At 40.4% G+C, this 23,075-nt stretch overlaps 1 protein-coding gene across 5 annotated transcripts in view; it reads left to right on the top strand.

Moving 5' to 3' along the window:
- The window catches only part of LOC127430027 (cell adhesion molecule 2-like), a 400,390-nt gene that overhangs the window by 367,703 nt on the left and 9,612 nt on the right, over positions 1-23,075 (top strand). For 2 of the 5 annotated variants that reach the window (XM_051679443.1, XM_051679440.1), the window contains exon 9: positions 6,953-6,979. The exons of the other annotated variants lie outside the window; for them this stretch is intronic. In XM_051679443.1, coding sequence (XP_051535403.1) covers positions 6,953-6,979 — 27 coding nt within the window. The remainder of the gene's footprint in view (positions 1-6,952; positions 6,980-23,075) is intronic. 5 annotated transcript variants of the gene reach the window in all.

Below are 23,075 nucleotides of genomic sequence, written 5' to 3'. Positions count from 1 at the left end.
CTACAACATATGACTCTTATGAGCTTGGTTGCTCTGTATGTTTGTCATTGCCTGCAATCCGTGAGGACAAAGCATAGTCATAAAAAAGACAAATAAGCTTGTTTAAATTCACAGCTAAAATAGAATATTTAATTATTTTATAACCTGAAAATATATTCTTTAAAATAATGCTTTTAGGTTTTTTTTAAGGGCAGGTCAATTACATATTCAATACACTTTAAATGTACTTTTTTTAAACAGATACTGCTACCATATGATTATAAATAGTTTACAATTTAAATAACCTAAATGTATTTCAATTATATTTAAAGAAATAATAATAAATGATAATAGTAACAGTAAAACAAGTAATAAATAATAATAGTAGTAAAATAAATAATAACAATTAGGGATGGAACGATACTATTTTTTCTCTTCCGAACTGATTCCGATACCTGAACTACCGATACCAGTGTTGTTTTTTTCTTAATGAGTTTAGAACATCTATAATTCACTCTGTGGAACTGATTAGGAGTACTCTTTGTGTAAATAAATAAAAACCTCTAACGATACATTATTTCATTATAAAATAGGAACACAAAAAACAATTACATAAGAGCATTTTTATTGTTACCTAGACTGCAGGATGCAGCATAAAAATAACAGTAATTCCAGTGAATGTCTTCAGTAGAAAAGAAGCCAGTTCTTTTTACACATTTTAACTTGTTTCTGGACTTGTAAATGGTTTCAGATCTCTCTCTCTCTCTCTCTCTCTATCTCTCTCTCTCTCTCTCTGTTATTTATTTATTTATTTATTTCATTTTCGTTTTATTAGTATATCAATCGAAGAACATTGTCAATCGCACAGTAATTTTTGGAACCCAATTTGTTTGTATTGTAATTTCTAATAGTAATAATAATAATAATTTTTCGATACATTGGTAATACATTTCAGTTGTAATTTCTTAAGGCTTTTATTTTGAAATTCCGGCACTGAGCGCTCAAGGAAGTCTGTGTCTGAGTGTTTGTTTGGAGACAAATTCACAGAAGTGTAATACGCTTCTCATTCAACATCTGGTAAAATGCTTGACCGGTGCCGTTCTCAATGCATGTTATATGCGAACCGAACTATTGATCATCTACATCTGAGATTGAGTTTGTGTGGAACAACCATATATTATGCTGAGCAGAACATCACAAGCCTCTGCATGTGTTTATGTGTGTGTGCCAGCAGAGCGGCGCTCGTTCAGTAAAGCTTGGTGCCAGAGACTACTTAGCTGTGCGTGCTGACTGTATATTGATTAATATAAAACAGTTAGTTCCGGTCCTCGAATCTGATTGGATGAGAGACGTTCCATGAGTACTGATGGTCTCACACCATCAGCACTCGGACGCTTCACTGTGTGTATCACTCTGCTTGTGTTCATGCCGTTCTAAACTAAAGTGTAAGAGATGTTCAGATGTGTTAAGAGCCATCTGTCTCTTTACATTTAATTATGTGACATTACATATTTTAGCCAGCAGGTGGAGGCAAAAGACCATTTTTGTATGTAATATGAGCCAGTTGGTGACATGAAGTGAGTCAGTGTCACTCAGTGTTTATATTCAACAGCACTCTGTGATCGCTATTATTTTTACTACACTACTAAAGCTGGTAAACAGCTTTAAACTAACAACTTCAACATTAAGGCTCATCACAGCTGAGAGACACAACAGAATGATTAATTACACAAACTCAAGGCGCTTACCTCTTACCGGACTTTCCACATTGGAGAGGACAAAATGGCGGACATTGCGGTTTCTATAGTGAAAGACTCTAGTGCACCGGCTACCGCGAAATAGAAAGGAATACCCCCGCTTGGACGGCTATTTTTCCACTGAGAAAATAGGATGCATTTCACCATAATGGCATTATCTTCAGAAAGCTGAATAACACACTACAGCATCATCAACAGGTGATATCACATGCTCCATCTCTCTCTCTCTCTCTCTCTCGCTCTTGCTCTCACTCTCTCACTCTCTCTCTACACACACACACACACACACACACACATCCTTGTTTCTCCAATAACATGTTAGAAACAGCCAAAGCTGTGATACTAGTAGTTCTGAAGTGATGTTTTTGAGAGGCTTGGACACATCATTTGGTTTAAACCAGCAACGGCAGATTCTGATCCGTCGTGTAAGAAAGTAGTTCCATGCACAAATGCGTTTTTTGTGACCGTACTCAGTTTTTCCTAATTTTTTTAAATTTACTAGTTCATTGAACTGTTGTATATAAGCAATATCACACTCACAATCGTGCTATATGGCCCTAAATCAGCACTGCTGTGATTCGGCCGCAGCCTCGTGCCATAGCTAATCACAGCAGTGCTGATTTAGGGCCATATTGCATGATTGCAAGTGTGATAATGCTTAATTAAACACAGACTTTTGCAATTCACAAAGCTTTTGGATGACTGTAAGAGCCTGAATAAAATTTTATATGGAGTACTTTAATGGTGATTTGAAAGTTATTTATGTCATTCTTTGAGCTTGACAGTAACATCAATGACCAACATGCGGTGCCGGATTTGGATTGGGCTCGTCGGACCGATACCCGATCCAGGTAAAAACGTCAGTAGCGGACCTGATACCGATCCAGGTATCATATCGGTGCCATCCCTAATAATAATAGATAAGATATTATTAATAAATATGCGAATTACATTTTATATTGATGTTATATTTATGTTATATTTAATAAATCTAAATCTAAATATGTAAATAAATATTTTTATATTTTAATAACATTTATTTATAAAAAATATAAAATTATAATAATTAATAATTTTTATTTATTTCATTTTTGCGAAAGATTTCTCATCGTAGGGCAAAATCGTGAGTCTTTGATCGTACATCTTCACAGAAAGTCGATTCATTTGATTTTTCCCATGAATTTGCAATGAGCCTCTAACGAAGTTCTGGCCTTGTAAGAAATTTTGCATTGCAGTCGTGCAGTGTGACTGATCCTGTGGCAGGCAGATGTCATAACACCCACTCAATGCTATCAGTCGGGATGATTAGGACCAAAGTCTTGGCTACTATATCGTACAGTATGATATAATGTTGTATACCTTATGGCATGGCTTTTGCCATGGCTTTTTCTCACCGAGACCATATCGTACAGTCTGACCAATGACAATTGTAAATGTTTATAAAAATCATACAGTGTGCAACCAGCATAAAGTGTTAGTTCTCCCAAAAATCTCATCATTTACTAACCCTCATGCCATCCCATATGTGTGACTTTCTTTTCATCTACTACTTTTCAGGATTTTTAGAAGAATACTTCAGCTCTTTAGGTCCATACAATGCAAGTTAATGGGTGCCAAAATTTTGAAGGACCAAAAAAGGGCAATATAAAAGCATTCCAGTTGACTCTGGTGGTTAAATCCATATCTTTTGAAGCGATATGATAGGTGTGGGTGAGAAACAGATCAATATTTAAGTCATTTTTCCTTCACTTTACGTTCTCCTTCTTCTGTTTTTGGTGATTCACATTCTTCATGCATATCGCCCCCTACTGGGCAGGGAGGAGAATTTATGATAAAAAATTATTTAAATATTGATCTGTCTCTCACATGGATTTAAACACTGGATTATCAATAACTGTACATACCTTGCACATACATTACCATTTGCACATGTACACACCCATTCTATGTCCTATTCTTTGTATGTCTATTTATATACTTACCTTGTTTTATATTCTATGTCTCACTATAATGTTCTTCGTGCACTTGTTTCTCCTATCACCAAAAAAATAATAATTCTTGTATACATGAGAACACTTGGCAATAAAGCTCATTCTGATTCTGATTCTGATTACTTTTATGTTTCCTTGATGTGGAATTCAGAATTTTGGCACCCATTCACTTGCATTGTATGAACCCAAAGAGCTGAGATATTTCTCTAAAAATCTTCTTTTGTATTCTGCAGAAGAAAGAAAGTCATACACATCTGGGATGCCAGGAGGGTGAATAAATCATGAGAGAATTTTCATTTTTGGGTGAACTATCCCTTTAAGAACCGGTTCTCGATTCCCAACCCTATTTATCCTCCATCAAATATATCATTAAATTGGAAGACTAATTAATCTCAGTTTATTCCTCAGAGCTGTGGCACAGTTTAAATGCAGGTTTAAGTCTGGCCTGCATCATGTCCCGATCCTCTTACCCCTCTATTTTCCTCTCTTTCAACAGTATACTATAAATTAAAGTCAAAAAGTCAATTGAAACCAAAAATAAACCCCCTTACATTCACTATACATGGCTGCAGTTTAAGAGTTTCCAGAAAGACAGCCATGATCTGAAAACAGCAATGTCTATAGCCAATCTAGTTGCTTTACAGAGAAGAGAAAAATCCCAAAATCCATATATTGGTCTGTGCATTGCTCTGTGAGTTGTATTGAGCTGAATAGAGACCTGTGACATATCTCCTGCAGGTGTAATGTATAGTCTAATTGTACTCAGCAGTAGGTCGGTACAGACAAGACTCCCTCTGGCTACTTTGAGCCCTGAGTTCTCTTCTGACTTGTAAATGAGCAGCATTTGTGTCTCATGGGTTTAATGGAATCGGAATAGTAAAATATGTATTATTCACTTCCTGTAATCAGCATGTATTCCCTACTGAACCAACCCACTCTCAATTAAAACAGCAGGAACAGATGAAAAAGAGTTTCGTTTACTTGCTCGGAAAACCATGCAAACATCCATAAAATTGACGTCTTTTCAGAAGCACGCCGCGCTGCTGGAGTTTTCGCAAAGCAAGAGATGAAATGCTTCCCAAGGCACTCGAGGGCCAATTTGACCCTAAACTAAATCCTTGCCAAATATCTGTAAAATGCTGAGTTGTGTTTATACTTCTTTTAACTTTCTTCCTCTCTCTCTCTCCAGTCTATGGTTTTATTTAAAGAGCTAATTATGTAGCAGTAATCAGTTTAGCAGACATGTAAAGGAAGGGCAAAGGAGGCACGCCGTACAGACACTGATCAAAACAGACCGCTTTTGAAGTCCAGGCCTAGGAAAGTTAAGCATCAAACTTTAGAGAGCAAGAAGAAAATATTTGAACAACAAGAAAAACAGAAAATATGCTTAAAAAGCTGTTTTAAAACAGTTTGAGGTGAGATGATCTTTAGGGTAGAGTTGAGAGTTTAAAACCACACGGTAAATGGACGAGTCTTACGAAAACATGTCCTATGTCACATTTCACTCTAAAATCAACAGAAAATATTTGGGCTGTCGATTTAGCTTTAGTTTAGTGCGATTAATTATATGAAAAATAACATATTACAAACATTAACACAATTAATCGTGCCCCAGATCTGTACATTTAACCTTTTAAGCCATTTTTTGTATTGTAGAAATGTTTAACTGCTGCCACACTATATTATGTAATGTCTTTGAATTATCTGAATTATTATATTTATTGTATATTATATTTATAATTATTTGAATTATTATATGCAAAATTATCTTTATGGAGGCCTTTCTCAGTAAAATTGATACATGCTATTTATTGCGATTAATTAAAAAAAAATTGGGGGTGCAGAAACATGCTTTATTATCATAAAATAATGTCACAATGACATAAATATTATGTTATCTAAACATGTAGTTTTAAAAAAATGTACATTTAATATTTTAAGTGCACAAGTACATATTTAATACACATGTACTTTTTTAACAAACACTACCATGATTTATATATAATTTACAATCTTTATAAAATTAAATTAAATATTAAGAGAAAAAAAAATAATACATGTAAAATAATATAAAAAATTATTTCACAATTACAATAATGAGAAGAAGAGAAGAATCTTAATAATAATTAAAAAAAAAAAAAGAAGAAGAAGAAGTCTTTGTTTTCTGCAAGACATTTTTTATTTCTTCTTTCTTCCTTTTAAATTTTGGGGTGAAATAAGACCCAGACATGTTCTTGACAAGTTTCGTGAGATTCAGCTAAATGTGGATTACACCCAGGGGAAAACACACACACCCCGCAGCAGAAGTGGGCCAGGAACAGTCGCACTCGGTCTGAACTACAGCGGGAATGTTGATCTTTTCTTCTCTGCCTATGTTAGTGTCTCTCTCTCTCATTCTCTATCTCTCTCGCTGCCACTTCACATCACCTCCACCTTTTTACATCAGACATTTTTTTTTCTGGTCTGATTGTACTAAATTGTACTAAAAGGTTTTCGGTTCCAGTACTGAGGGATAAAAGCCAGCAACAACTGAAATTGTCAGTATGCCAAAGAGGTGAGAGATAAAAGGTATTTCTAATCAGACATTCTGCTCTGTTTAACTAAACTGAAGGGCAGGTGTAATTCTCCAGTGTGGACAAACACATGCACAGGACAACACTGATGCCATGTACCTTAAAAAAATCACTCCATACTCTTTGAGTCGTCTTCAAGACATTGTCCCAATTTGTCATGCCCATTTTCACCATCTACGTAAGATAAAACTATTCTACCTACTCAAATGACTAAAGTGCCCTTAATGCAGTAAAAATATATCATAGCTTGAATGGCATAATTTGAAATACAGTGTGATTTGCATGATAAGTAGTGTCATTATAGAGCAGTGCAGAGGGATGCAGTAGACATAAGAAATTAAAGGGAGAGTTCTCCCAAAAATGAAAAATCTGTCATCATTTATTCACCCTCATGTTGTTCCATGTCCATATGACATCAATCTTAGGCAGAATGTTGACAGAAATGATGACAGAAAAATGGTGTTTGTATATTGAATTGGTACTCAAAACCATCATGTTGTCTCAGTCTTCTATGTGCACAGCTTTAACTGCAGGTTTATGCAGTCAGCTTGTGTCTTCATTAATGGTTTTGAGTTATGTGGCCACTCCCCTTGTGATGTCCTCACCCTTGTTTTCCCTTACTGTACTTTTCTGTCTGCGTCCATGGCAACAGCTAAAGATTTCCCAGGTTCAACCTCAGGTAAATATTTTTTGCTGGAGTGCTGACATAATCATTGCGAGACAGGGCACTGTACTGTCGCTTGTGGAGTGGTGGGTCAGGGTTACACCAATTAACCTCGTCCATAGCATGAGCTGGGAACCATTGCCTTGCATGGGAGCACTGCTGGTCTTTGTGAAATGTCATGGTGCTCCATGGTGCTGTCATTCACACGAGAGATGCTTGAAAATTTTGGGCCCACTCACTGCCGTTAATGAAAGCAAACTAGTGTTATTTCTATTAGAAAATACAACATAGTCTCATGACAACTCGTAATAATTTGTACAAGATGACGAATCGCTTTAACATTTGATACCCATTCGCTTGGATTGTATGGACCTACAGAGATGAAATATTCTTCTAAAATATTAATTTGTGTTCTGCAGAAGAAAGAAAGTCATACACATCTGAGATGGTATTAGGGTGAACTTTACCTTTAAAATAGATACATTATAGGCATCAAATTTTAGCTAGCCTCCTATCCGACTCTTTATTTTAACAAAGGAAACGTCTGTGATCAAATTTGATTACTTATTCCATATTAATTAATGTAATACAAATGATAAACTGTTATAAGCTTTCCTCATCTGGTTCCAAACTTTGTTGTTTTCTTTCTTCTGTGGTACACAAAAGTTATTTTCCTATTAAAATCATGTTTTAGGTTTAGGGTTTCAGTAAGGGGTTAGACTTTAGTCTGTTTTAGGTTAGGGGTTATACTTTGGAAAAATCATAATAACATCATTTGTTGGTTTATTTTTCTCTATGGGGGAAAAAGTCAATGTTTTTGTATGAGCCAACTCATACAATTTCTTATGATTTCATCATCTTGTACTATTATAACAACTTGTTATGAGACCGGGTTGGAAAATATCTGGAAAAGTTAGAAATATAGTTTACATTGTAGATAGGCTAATGACAAACAAGGATGTCCAAGATAAAAATATGAAAAGTCTTTTAAAAATATAGGCTAGCTTAAAATGTAACTGTAATGTAATATTTTTATTCACATTTTTGAAAAACCTTTTACTTAATTTTCTAATACTATTTTCAACAAAAGATTTGGTTTAATGACTCTTAAAATGTTAAGTAATGTAAAAAGTAATATATAACTATATTAGTATAAAAATAAAAATATATTTTCTATACACCTTGAATACGCTTTTTGATTATGATTTTTTTATAATGATTAAGAAGTTTACACATCTAATTCATTATTTTGATTAAATGTTTTCAAACATATTTTTCATGGTTAAAATATATATATAACCCTAAACAAAAAAAGATTTTTTTATCATGATATCATGAATATCATGAAGTTTAATTGGAGTCATACCAGTTAACATTTCACAACCTAAACTAACCTTGTCTCATTTTTTATACATAAAATAAAAGATCAAGTAAAACTACTTTTTTAAAAATCCAACAATTTCAGCCTTTTAACAACACTTTTTTATTATGATCTCTGGGCATTTACACAACATTTTTTTCTTAAAGATCCACACAAAAAAATATCAAAATGAATTTGTGAATTCCATAAATTGTAAAAACATTTTTTTTTTTTTCAAATCACAGAAGTGTTTTCAAGTCACTGTATTTCGGCATAACTTATAATTCTGTATACAAAATGTGAGCATTACGTCATTGACCCAGAAATGCAAGTTTAACAGTTTGGGTTAAAGTTGTACTGTATAATGAGAAGTTAATATTTGAAGTCCTGATGAAATAGTATATTTTAAAAACTCTGCTGAATCTGCTTTAAAAAAAAAAAAAAGGCTGCATTTGTCTGGAACTTTTTTTTTTTTTATTAATATCTCATGTAACCACACAGACTGAATCTTGAGAAACTGAGACTTACAGTATTCCAAGAAGATAGCTTAGCATCCTTGTACACCATTTGAAACAAAGCCATAAAAACATCTACAGAACTGAGTTGCAGTAATGTTATCAGTGTGTGCATGGTATTGCCTTTGAACATGTTTTGGTATGTGCAGTTTATGTCCTGTTTTTTTGTGATCCTTTGATTTCTCAGCTTGGTTGTCAATGTCACTGTGATCTCTGTGCTGTATGTTCAACCTCAATGTCTTCTTGATTTACAAATTAGACACAGTAATTTGTTTTTGAAATCTAATCATATGTTGTGCCACCCACACCATATTCCACTGGGACTACAGTGTGCATGAGATGCAAAATGCAGTGAATGAGTGTGTGGAGATTACAGCGATTATAAGTATCTCTCTAAATCACCTATGTACTGAAAACAGGTCATACTTAAATTCATGCTCCGGTTAAGTTAAGCTCTATCCAAAGCATTTGTGACATGCTGTAGATTACCACAGAAAATAAATGGACTATTTCCTCATTTCTTCCTTGTTGTTGTTTTAAATTATATTTACAGTAATAAACTTACAAGGGAAATCATATGTGGCAAGGCATTGCACCAGGATAATCATTAAAATAAATAAATAGTGAAAATATATTATAATAAGTGGTGAGCACTCACATGAGATGAAGATTCAATTCATTTTAGTAGCCTAATAGTGTGAGCACCAGATTCCGAGTGAAATGTCCAGAGTGGTGCCAAAAACGAGTTGTTTTTAGTTGCAAATGTTGTAAAAAAAAAAAAAATAAAAATAAAAAAAAGTCAACAGGAATGCACAATTTATTAACAATAAGCCCTAGCAGTAAACACATTCGAATTAATGTAAAAATGTGTAAATGGAGCGGGCGCTTGTCAGGAACTCAGCAGGATGTGGTTGATGTCAGGGTACTGGAACATTCGGTAGCAACATGTCAACTTCCCGTGTGATCATGCTGAAGTTTCAGTGTAAGCCCAAAACAACCACCATATTGGGCAGCGCAACATCAACAAAAAATACTGAGTGCACCTTCAAATATTTTAACATGAAATTAACTAACTAACTTTGTCTTTGCAAAGTTTTTTCCAATCTGTCAACACCTGTCATGACTATGCAAAGCCAGTAAACAACTTTCACATGATACCTGCAGGAATACCAGGAAAGGAATGCTTATAAAGAAAGTATCCACCCACAGGAATTATGTTGGTAATGCACAACCAGAAGTACATTCACCTAAAACAATAGTATTAGAAAAATGATTAGTCAAATTGACAGCTCAAATAACACATTTTTATATGGATGTATCATATAGGCATTTTAACAAAAATACATATACTGCACATTCCTGCTCTTAGTCCTCCATAATACCTTTCCTCATAGACTTCCATTGTAAGTGCATTACTATAAACATGGTTTATGCTTGTTTTTAAAAACTGAAGGACGAGTCGAAATTATTGTCTGTGGTAATCGACGGCATGCTACAAATGCATAGAGCTTAACTAGTTTTGAACCTGGAATATTTCATTATTTAAAAAAATAAAATAAAAAAAATGCTTCAGATTCAAAGTGTTGTGTATGGAATCAGCCCCTTTATGTAAAATGTCTTGCCACAGATTAACAAGCAAGAAATTGACTAATTCATTCCATAGCAATTCATTTTTCATAAAAATGTTTGTTTTAAACATATGAAGATTCTGATCAGGTATGTGTGTGCCATTAAACAGATCCATTCCATTCCTTTGGCCTTTCACTTGAGAGAACTTAATGGAATTCATTAACGCTCAAGCAAAATGCCGCACATGTTTGGCCACACATCAGTTGCCATCCTTGAATGAGACTAATGGATTCTAATGGAATTTCTATTGATTGGGGCTCTACTTCCAAAACTAGCCTTGTTTCATTGTGTTCTCCAAATGAGTACAGTGTGTCTTCCTTTGTGTTTGCTCCGTCAACAGACATATTCATGTGTTGCTTACCTGTGCTTTAAGCCAAGTGTTACTCCAGTTCCATGTGGCCAGTTACAGTACATGTGAAGTTATCAAATAGTATTTCATATTCTATAACGTCTCATCTGTTCAAAGGAAATGATCTTTCGCTAAGCTCAGAAAAGCAGGAGAAACATCATTATGCTTCTCCCAGCTTTAAAACCTTCCATTCACTGTTGGAATAATGAACACTGTCAATACCCTTATTATCAAGGGATATGGAAACCTCCCTATTTCTAAGCAACGGCCCTCTACAAAGCTGAAAAAGGAAAGAGAATTAGAGCAACAGTATAAATAAACTTTTTGAATTATAAATGCATTTAATTTCTTAGGCTTGTTGGAAATGAGAGGAATGATATTGGAAGAATAACATAATGTAACAGCTGTAGGTGGAAGAACTTAATGCATTCAATAAACTGAAGTATATAAATATCAAACCGAAGATGCATATTGAAAAGAAAATGAAAGATAGCAATAATGGCTATGTTGTGAAAACCTGCTATCATCTTTGGAGAATGCAGGTTGATTATTGGTTATGAAGCCTCTTCTCTACAGTATCTATATACAGTATTTCAAGCATCTAATAATCAATACCTTCAGTTAACAGTCTTCCATAGCAATTTGACAGAGATGACAGATATAGGCCACCTGGAGCTACACAAGGGTCACATGACTTGCTAAAGGAACATGGTACAGTGATGGAATCTGATGGCAATACCAATGTACTTTTATAAATACAATGGTACTAAGTAAATACCATATTCATAATGTCATGGTCCAAAAACCATGGTAATACCATGGTACTTAGTGTTGGTTTGCTATAATGGCATACAAAATGAGCTCCAACACTGGATTTAAATACGAACATCTTTTCATACACTATTTCAAATTTTTGTCAAAAGTTGAATTTTTATAAAAAAGAAAAAAAAAGAAAAATCCCACAACAACTTAAATATAACATAGTTTGACAGTTTGCTTGCATATGCTACATAGAAAATTAAGTATGATCTGAAATATGAGACTATGTTCGGAATGGAATACTAATTTACATCTTACTGAATACTGTCCAGTAAGCATTGTATGCTGCCTCCAATTTTTGGAAAATAGTAAGTGAAAAAGCAGTATGCAACAGAAAGCGTTTTAAACTGTAGTAAGCTACATTTTTGTCACAAGACCTAATAACGTTGCATGTGATGTCAAGTTATCATCTTAAAAGTAATAATGGTTATTTTGCAGTTTTAGGCAGATTTTGTGTAACGTCATGGTTACTTGTGTAACCTCCGTTCCCTGATGGAGGGAACGAGACGTTGTGTCGATGTAGTGACATTAGGGGTCACTCTTGGGAGCCCGAGACACCTCTGGTCTTTGATAAAAGGCCAATGAAAATTGGCGAGTGGTATTTGCATGCCACTCCCCCGGACGTACGGGTATAAAAGGAGCTGGTATGCAACCACTCATTCAGGTCTTATGAGGAGCCGAGACAAGGTCCAGCCATTTCAGCGGGTAGTTCAGCGTTGTGGCAGGAGGGACACAACGTCTTGTTCCCTCCATCAGGGAACGGAGATTACACAAGTAACCATGACGTTCCCTATCTGTCGCTCACTAGGGGTCTCTATATGAAACGCCACAACTGACTGAACTGTGTTACCTGAACTGCCGGTGTGTGGTGGGCAGACCACTGTGTGCCTCGTAGCTAGCACACAAGGTCGACACGTAACCTCCCTCAACACAGTTATGAGTGTCGAATGGCCCTTTGGGGACAAGTCGACTACCCAAAAGATAGAGACAGACTAACCCAGTCGTGGCCTCTTTTCCCCTTCTTTTTTTACACTCCCTAAAAAAGAAGGGGGATTATCCAACTGGGCCGCCAGGTCTAGTCGGGGGGTGTCCCTCCCAAGGGGAAGACACCATGGAGACCACACCTCGCCCAAAGAGACCATGTGGAGAGTCTTCAAGGTAGATCCTACCATACGGGGGAGGAGTTACTACAAACATGGAGACTGGGGCAGAAGGGCTCTGCCCAAGGAAGACGCAGTTTGCCAACAGGGAAACGAATTAGCGGAAGATATACATCGCATGGGGTTAGCCTTACAGGGAACCGCCACATGCGGAACACCTACCCCAGAACAGGACTCTTAGTTAGCACGTGTACTGGGCCGGCAGCGAGTCTCTATGAAAACTCGACTGCCACAGGGCCCGGAGGAAGTCAACCAGGGAACAAAGTTTGTGAACACTACTGGGAATTAATGGCACACATCTTCAGCTCAAAAGGAGGTGGAAGGCGCTATGTGCAAGCGATACACCCGGCCGGCTATCCCAGGCTTATCCGCTTGTATTGCATGCCACTACCTGGGATGAAACCGGTTTCACCCGGAGGTTGTAGAATCTTGCAAAAGTGTTGGGTGTTGCCCAGCCTGCTGCTCTGCAAATGTCTGTTAGAGAGGCACCGGGGGCAGCATGTCCTGGGCGTAATATGCCATAGTTATGGCGTCAATGAGCCAGTGGGCGATCCTCTGATTGGAGACAGTGCTTCCTTTCCGCTGTGCACCAAAGCAGACAAAGAGCTGCTCAGATATCCTAAAGCTCTGCGTACGATCCAAATAGATGCGTAAAGCGCGCACCGGGCACATCAACGACAGGGCTGGGTCTGCCTCCTCCTGGGGCAGCACTTGCAGGTTCACCACCTGGTCCCTAAAAGGTTCGTGGGAACCTTGGGCACATAGCCCGGTCGGGGTCTCAGGATCACGTGAGAGTAGCCCGGACCGAACTCCAGGCACGTTTCACTGACAGAGAACGCTAGCAGGTCTCCTACCCTCTTGATGGAAGTGAGCGCATTCAGGAGGGCAGTCTTCAAGGAGAGTTCCTTAAGCTCAGCTGACTGCAAAGGCTCAAAGGGGGCTCTCTGTAGAACCTGGTGCCTCTGAGGAACCTGATGATCAGGTCGTGCTTCCCTAAGGACTTACCGTCGACTGCATTGTGGTGTGCTGCTATGGTGGCAACATACACCTTCAAGGTGGAAGGGGTCAGCCTCCCTTCCAACCTCTCCTGCAGGAAGGAAAGCACTGATCCGACTGCGCATCTCTGAGGGTCTTCCCGTTGGGAAGAACACCACTTAGCGAACAGACGCCACTTAAAGGCATACAGGCGCCTTGTAGAGGGGGCCCTAGCCTGAGTGATCATGTTTACCACCGCAGGTGAGGTTGCCCGGGATGTGAGTGGCTCGCAGCGACTTGAAGTGCTGCTGACTCCAGAGGAGGAGACGGCGGGCGAGTTGTGACATACAACGAGAGCGCAGACCGCCTTGGCGGTTGACATATGCTACCGTTGCCATGTTTTCTGTCTGAACTAACACTGCTTGCCCTGGATCAACGGCCGAAACCTCTGCAGGGCGAGCAGAATTGCCAACAACGCGAGGCAGTTGATGTGCCAATGCAGTCGCGGGCCCATCCACAGGCTGGCGGCTGCATGCCTGTTGCAAACAGTGCCCAGCCCATTTTGGAGGCACGCCTGGAGACCAGTTCTAGGGTAACCCCTGCCCGTAGAAACGAGAGGTAGGTCCAAGGGCTGAAAAGATGATGACAGACCGGCGTGATGACCACGTGATGTGTCCCGTGGCGCCATGCCCATCTCGGGACTCGAGTCTGGAGCCAGTGCTGAAGCGGTCTCATATGCATCAACCCGAGCGGGGTGGCTATCGCTGAGGATGCCATATGCCCCAGGAGCCTCTGAAAAAGTTTCAGTGGAACCGCAGTTTTCTGTTTGAACTGTGCACGCTCGTTTGTAAGGCACGCTGTCAAAGAGACTGAGTCCAGCTCCAAACCGAGAAAAGAGGTGCTCTGAACCGGGAGCAGCTTGCTCTTTTCCCAGTTGACCCAAAGCCCTAGTCGGCTGAGTCCCTGTGTGCGCACAACATGTCCCGAGAGTGAGCTAGGATTAGCCAGTCGTTGAGATAGTTGAGAATGCAAATACCCACCTCCCTTAACGGGGCAAGGGCTGCCTCTGTGACCTTCGTGAAGACATGAGGAGACAGGGACAGGCCGAAAGGGAGGACTTTGTACTGATACGCCTGACCCTCGAATGCAAACCACAGGAAGGGTCTGTGTCGAGGAAGGATCGAGATGTGGAAGTACGCGTCCTTCAGGTCTACCGCCGCGAACCAATCTTGATGCCGGACGCTCGCCAGAATGCGTTTTTGCGTCAGCATCTTGAACGGGAGTCTGTGTAAGGCCCGGTTCAGTACTCGCAGGTCCAAGATTGGCCGCAACCCACCACCTTTTTTCGGTACGATGAAGTAGGGGCTGTAAAACCCCTTCTTCATCTCGGCCGGAGGGACAGGTTCTATCGCACCCTTCCATAGGAGGGTAGCGATCTCCATGCGCAAGGTAGCAGCGTTTTCGCCCTTGACCAAGGTGAAGTGGATACCGCTGAACCTGGGTGGGCGCCTGGCAAACTGAATCGCATAGCCAAGTCGGACGGTCCGGATCAGCCATTGTGACGGATTGGAAAGCGCAAGCCACGCATCCAAGTTCCGCGCAAGGGGGACCAAGGGGACAACATCGTCGGATGTACCGGCAGGTGGGGCCTCGCGGCGGGGTGGAGCTTGAGGTGCCACACCACGTCGTGGCCGTGCCAAGTCTAAGGACATCGAAGCACTTACCTGGCTCCTTGTGACCACCCCCAGAACAGCCTGGGACAGGGAGGAAGAGGCCTGTCTTCGTAACCCGTGGAGACTGCCACATCGGGGGTGGCTGTGTGCTACAGCTGGGTGCTCAGGGGCGGGAAGACCACCGCTGGGGCGCCAATCCTGCAAGGCAAAACCCGTGGACGGTAGTCGTGATGACGACCATGCACACCGGGTATGTGACCCAGGGAGGAAGGAAACCGCTCTTTTGCTGAACTTTTGGGTACCGCAGCCACTTGGGCATGCGGTAAAATCAAACAAAAAGGCAACAAAAGATTTTTCACCCAGCCTTCCACCGGGGGATGGAGTGGTCTTCTTACCAGCTCCAGGTGAGTGGGTTTCGTCGTCCCTGGGTCGCCCGTCTCAGGGGCGCTTTGACAACCTCCGTGGGTTCTTAGCGGCCACCTGTGAGACGGGTGGCATCTGCTTCCTGTGGTGGGCTCCACGCCAGGGCCGGGCCGAAGGGGCAGGCTGCAGTGGAGCCAGTGCAGTCACTGCAGGGGGACGCCCTTGGCAACGAGCAGATGGGGTACGGGATCTTGAGCCGCACCGGGGCAGGATGTGCCGGATAGCCTCCGTCTGCTGCTTCATCGCCGAGAACTGCTGGGCAAAGTCCTCAACGGTGTCACCGAATAGGCCAGCCTGGGAAATGGGGGCAGCAAGAAACTGTGTCTTGTCGGCCTCACCCATCTCGACCAGGCTGAGCCAAAGGTGGCACTCCTGGACCACTAATGTGGCCATCGTCTGCCCGAGAGACCGCTCCGTGACCTTCGTCGCTCGGAGAGCGAGGTCAGTCGCTGAGCGCAGCTCCTGCATCAAATCTGGGGTGGAACTACCCTCGTGCAGTTCTTTCAAAGCCATGGCTTGGTGGACCTGCAGGAGAGCCATGGCGTGCAGGGCAGAGACGGCTTGTCCAGCAGCACTGTAGGCTTTAGCCGTCAGGGACGACGTGAACCTACAGGGCTTGGATGGGAGCTTAGGGCATCCACGGCAGGTGGCGGCACTCTGCGGGCATAGGTGCACCACGAGCGCCTTATCCACTGGAGGAATCGCCTTATAGCCCCTGGCCGCCCCGCCATCGAGGGTAGTGAGGGCGGGGAACTGCGGAATCGGGGCCGGGCAGTAAAAGGTGCCTCCCACGATTTCGTCAGCTCCTCGTGCATTTCCGTGAAGAAAGGCACTAGAGCGGGGCATGGCTGCTTTGAGTGGTGCCACGAGCCCAGGAACCAATCATGAAGCAGCGAGGGTTCAGGGGAGAGCGGAGGGTCCCACTCTTACCCGACGCTCGCGGCCGCCCGGGATCAGCCTGTGACTGGGCAATCGTCCCCAATGGGGGGAGCCCAGCTGAGGCTTCTGCGTCCGACTGGACAAGCCCGCTCTCCGATGCTGCGCTTGAGAGCTCATCATCTTTGCGGGCTCCGAATGAGAGGCCAGACTCGCCATGAGCCTGCGGACTCATCCAGAAGCCCGACTGGGGCAGACGAGCGTGCTGGGGAATGGGAGGTCCGTGGGGGGATACCCAGCGGAGGCGATCCCATTGGGGTCCCCAGATCGCCCCCAGTGCTAGCCGCGCTGGCCTCATACCCGTAGGTAGAAGGACTGAGGCGGGGAGCTGCTGGGGTGGCCTGCTTTCTTACGAAAGCAAACCACGACCGCAACGTTGCCATGGTCATGTTCTCGCAGTGAGAACATGCTGCCTCCATGTGGGTCATGCCCAGACACGAAAGACAGTGATCATGACCATCCGAAGTTGAGAGATAACAACCGCAACCAGGAATAACACACAATCGGAAAGGCATCTTTAAAAAGACGCTCCGTGTGTGCCGCTCTTTTAGAGAAATATACTCTTTTAGAGGAAAAGCTCTTTCAGAAAATATACTCTCTTTTTTTTTCTGCCGAAGCAACCAGGGGCGTTCTCTGCAGTGCACCAGTGCAGAGGAGGGAGAAGCCACTGAAATGCGCTGACAGATCCAGCAGAGGTGAATGAACAGTAGAAATTCAGCTCAATGAGCATGACCATTCGGCTCCGAAGAGAAAATCTGAATGAGTGGTTGCATACCAGCTCCTTTTATACCCGTATGTCCAGGGGAGTGGCATGCAAATACCACTCGCCAATTTTCATTGGCCTTTTATCAAAGACCAGATGTGTCTCGGGCTCCCAAAAGTGACCCCTAGTGTCACTACATCGACACAACTTCGAGTGAGTGACAGATAGGGAACTGTTGACAGTCCAATCAAATAAAGAGTCACGAAAAAGGTGTTAAAATTCACAGCCGTGTTCAGTAAATTCCTCAAAATAACAGCCTGATCTCAAGAAACTTATGTGAGTGTGGCAAGGAGGAGAGAGGCAGCTGCCTGTAGCTCTCTCTCTCCCGAACTGCCACCTCCGGCCGCCTTTATCCCTCTCATCGGCTTGATTAGATCCAGCGGGGGGCAAAATGAGGTTGTAATCAGACAAGGTTTTTAAGGTGAATTTTAGATGGAGGTTTTGATAAATCCGACATACCTCCCTAACCTAAAACTTTACCCCAAACCTAACCAATAGTGTCCGAAAAGATAAATGAGAGTTTAACAAAACAGACATCCTTACCCTTAACCGACACCTAATCATAACCGATAGTGTTTTAAAATGAAAATTAAAAAAAATTAAAAAAACACACATTAACTGAAGCAACCACATCATTTTGTGTCGCTTCTATGCCACTTTCACTTTCGAGTGTCTTTGTCTAGATTCGCTCAAAGTACCAATGCTCTATCAGGTGAGCTACCAAGCAAGCTAAAGGCATTGGAATAAGTGTGTATATGTAGGTGGGTCTGTAATACAAGTGTTAAAATGTTTCGTTTTTCAAATCATTCATTAAAGTAAAAGTGTTTTGATATCATAACATAGCGGGGGGTGAATAGAGTGAAAAATAAGCTTTTATAAGATCAAAATCAGCAATTGTACTTGTGATTTGTGTGACAATTATTTAACCACACAGTTGTTGTAGCACCTCTAGTGTTCATTTCTCAAGGAAACTGCAGCGAAACGTAGAAAGCGGCACATACAAGTCATTTTTCAAAAATGTATATAGTGTAACGTTTATTCTATGAGACCAGGTTGCAAGTAATATATATATATATATATATATATATATATATATATATATATATATATATATATATATATATATATATATCCATTACAAATTACTTTGCTGATTATTTAATTGAAAAAGTATGACATCACAAATTACTCTAAAGTTACTTTCGAAAATGCTTTTCATAGAAAAACTTTTTTTTCCCTCAACAAATTCAGAATAATGTCTAGGCCTATACTTTTTCCTTGATCATTGCTGCACACCTTTTAGCTGTCACAGAATAGACATCCATATGAACATATGAATTCATATTTTAAATGTATTATACATTATTTTATTTTAGAAATATGTTTTATTTTAGAAACCCAAGTAATGTACTTAAAAAGTCAGTTCTATCAGGAAGACTCGCAGACTTGAGAGAAATTTAAGATGACATTCATTTGATGAATATAAAACAGAAATGTAATGTCTCTCTTTGGCGTAATCCCCGTCTGGCAGTCCGAAGAAGTTGTACTCGGAACCGTCATATCCTGCCGGAGATAGGTGGCAGGGGCGAGAAGCCTACCCCATGCAGGACGGTACTCAACTGGTGGTGGTGGGGTGGTGGAGGTTGCCATGTTAGCACACTGAAACCCCGATGTGATAGATTGTGAGCAGACTTATAAAGCAATGGCTTACATGTGATTGGCTAGCAGTTACCTAGCTAATGGTACGATGATGTTCAGCTGCTAGTCTTCCCGCTAGAACTACGCTGCATTTACATTAACCGTAATCTGATTATAAGCATTTATAAATGTAACATATTACATTACTTTTTGGCTGAAAAGTAGTAAGATCACTGTAAGTAATTACTTTGTAATTGGATTTCACTCAGCACTGATTGTTGGATACATTATTCTGTACATCTTTGCTAATATAAAATTTACATACTGTGGCACTATTTATCGAAAAAAAAAAAACTAAGGGTGCTTTCACATTAGCACTTTTGGTGCGCACCCAAGTTCGAATGACGTCAAAGTTCGGTTTGTTTGGATGGTGTGAATGCTGTTTTCTGAACTCGGGTGCGCACCCACGAACCGCACCCGAGTCCGCTTGAAAAGGTGGTCTGGGGTACGGTTCATGCGACCTCTGGTGCGGTTCGCTGCTAATATGAATGCAATCATGCCAAATCGTGGAAGTGAACCCTTACTGATGACGTATAATTTGTGTCTTTGCAGGCTCCCAATCGCAATTATTATGGTTTAATGAATTTCTCGTGCCAGCTTGTGTCCAAATAAATCCCCTTCAGAGCAGCTCACATTCTTCACATCTCTTGCAATGCATCTGCGTGCTCGTGGCAGACAAACGCTAATATTCATCACATCATTGCACATTCAATGCATCCGCGGCAGACAAACATAATTGTCATTTTGTGCATGTAAACTTTTGGTGGTAAATCCAAGGAGATGAATACTTCAATAGCACAGCGAAGCTGATGTCTTCTTGAGTTGTTGCCTAGTTACAGTGGTAAACAGCTGCCGCTTGTACTCACGTTGATGACGTTATCAGACCGGGGTTCGGACCCAAAAAATATGATTTGAACAGAGACCAGCGGGGGCAGGGGGAGGGGGGAGGAAAGCAAGTGTGAAAGCACCCTAAGAGTAATATGTTAGCAATATTCTTTTCCTAAAATAACCTGGAATTTTGTGTGTATGAGTGATTGGACGTCAAATATGATACCATAGGCTGTCAAATTTCAAATACTCCATGGTCTTATTTCAAACAGTTTACTGTAAACTAAAAAAAAAAAAAGTTTATAGTTCTTTGTCCATTGTATTATTTTACTGTTTTTCTGTACACCTTTTAATTTGCCTTTAAACAAAGTGCAATGTTAATTGAAGTAAATGGGTTCATTTAAGTGTTAGAAATGGGTGCACAGAAGTCCCTGTTTTGCACATCTCCCAGGGTCACTTTGCCAAGCGCAGCACAGGTGAGAGTCATTCATCACTATGAGCTAATGAGAGCAAGCTCGAAGTGCAATAAAGACACATAGTTATAGTTTACATCCTCGCAGAAGCACTGAAATAGCGAACAAAGCAGGGGCAAAGGACACCCATACTGTAGCTCCAGGCCAAACAACAGCTATTTTGTCCACTGCTCTTCAAGTGAGGTTAACACGTGGCAGGTAGCAGCCATGCTAGCTGCCTAGCATGCTAGGCTATCTGCAATGGTGACTCAAAGGGATAGTTCACTCAAAAATAATCAATTAAATATAAATAAATAATTCATCATTTACTCATCCTCATGTTGTTCCAAAGCTATGCGACTTCTTTTCTGGACCACTTTTATGCAATAGAATAAATGATACTATACCTACATTTTTCCAAACAGACTATTTCGTGCCGCGTTCTCCATTTCACCATAGCTTCCTGGTGAAATTATCACTAGAGGCACTACAACAACTGTGCATTTTATTCATTTTCACAGAAATCATGAGTACATCGGCTGATTATGACTTCATAAACACTTAGTATTTTTACTCACACAAGGCTATATTATGATAATGAAACACTTTTACTCTAACATATAATTTGAAAAACTGTACATTTTAATGCTTCAACAACAGACCCACCTACATTTACACATTTATTCAAGTGTAATTAACTTTTGTGGTAGCTCACCCATGTTGGACATTGGACTCGGAGGACCGAGGTCCGAGACCAGCCAAGCACGGAAGCTGAGACGAAAGTGTCATAGAAGCAACACGAAGTGACATGGCGCTTCAGAAAATGTGCACTATCGGTTAGGTTTAAGCATTGGTTAAGGGTACGGATGTCTGTTTTTTCACCTCTCGTTTCCTTTTAGGACACGATTGGTTAGGTTTAGGTAAAAACTTTAATTTTAGGGAGATACGTTTTACTCATTAAAACCTCCATCTAATATTAATATTAAACACCTTGTCTGATTACAACATAATTTCACTTGCTTTTAGCGCCCCCGCTGGATATTTTACTTGGAAACAGCAGCCAAACGTGTAATACAGCACGTAATTTCGGTTTGCAAAAATATTGCCATGGTCACATAAATTTAATGGGATTAGGCTGCTTTTATGTTTTTCTTTTCTTTTCTTTTTTTTTTTTTTTTGTCCTTTAAAGTTATCTTTGAAGCTTGAAAGCTCCTGTCCCCATTCATTGTAATTGCAAGAAGGGGTGTAAAAAAAGCATTTTTGAGTGAACTATTTTTTTAAGACACAACGCTAGATGGCCATTATTCAGTACAAATTTAGAGAAAACAGAATTCACCCTAGCCTGCGCTCATTCACTCAAAGTTAAACCCAGGAGACAAATTGGCCTGCCACAACCCCTGCCATTTTTGTACTTGTATATCGCCAAGGATTGAGTCACTTTGGTCCTTGTGTTGCTGTGTCTTTGGTAGCTGTCCAGCATTCATTTGTAATGATAAATTCTTTCCCCCCTGCTGCCTATTGAAAGTTGTGACATGGTATAAACACCAGTGCAATTTCTTGATTTCATTGCATGGAAAATCATATTCCACAATGGCAGTTATATTTAGAAAAATGTAAAAAAAAGTAAAAAAAAATGAACAATTGAAATATAGCTATGCACAGCAGAAAATGTATTACAAAATGTTTTAAAATGTCTTATTCATTACGCCAAGCATCATGTTCATGTCAGTGTATGTAGGAAGATCTTTCCAAAGCTTATGTTTCCGAAGATTAGAAAAATGGTTTAAATGATGCACGACTAATGGCATTATGGGTAATTGAAACAAATGAAGCAGCAACAGTAAAACCATCAACTATTGAATATTTTATTTTACCTTTTTTTCCACTTGAGATGAGTTTTATTTTTTGAACTTGATTTTTCAACCTGATCTCATAGAATCACATTACAATATCTGTATTTTTGATTAGCATGCAAGTTGACACTTGAGCTGAAAGTGTCATAGAGGCGCCAAAAAATGATGTGGTTGCTTCAGCAATTGCATTTTTCATGTCATGTTTGCTTTTATGACACTGTTTGTTAGGTTAAGGTTTAGGGTAGGGAGGTATGTTTTGTTGATTTAAAACTCGATAAAGCATTAACCTTAAAAACCTCGGGACTCGCTTTTGGACACAATGGACATTTCACCTCAGAACTGCCGAGTTATGTGTAAGGATCCATGTAATATCACTCTGCAAAAATGTTGCCACAGTCACAAGGTTAAGGAGATCAGGCTGAGATTTTTTTATTTTAAGAAAATGTGATAGGTGTTTGCCTGTGCAAAACATGGCACCACGATGCCAGAGTGTTCTTTGTGGTTGCAAGGGTGTTGCTAGCTGATCACTTACTGGGCCAAGTCAAAAGAGCCCACCACCAATTCTCTATGATATTCTCAACCCTTGATGTTTAAAGGGATAGTTCCCAAAAACAATTTAAATTCTCTCATTATTTATTACCTGTCATGATATCTCAGGTGCGTGTGACTTTCTTTCTT

Source organism: Myxocyprinus asiaticus, chromosome 39 (genome assembly GCF_019703515.2).
Source record: "Myxocyprinus asiaticus isolate MX2 ecotype Aquarium Trade chromosome 39, UBuf_Myxa_2, whole genome shotgun sequence".
NCBI lineage: Eukaryota > Metazoa > Chordata > Actinopteri > Cypriniformes > Catostomidae > Myxocyprinus > Myxocyprinus asiaticus.
This window is presented reverse-complemented; position numbering and strand designations above follow the sequence as displayed.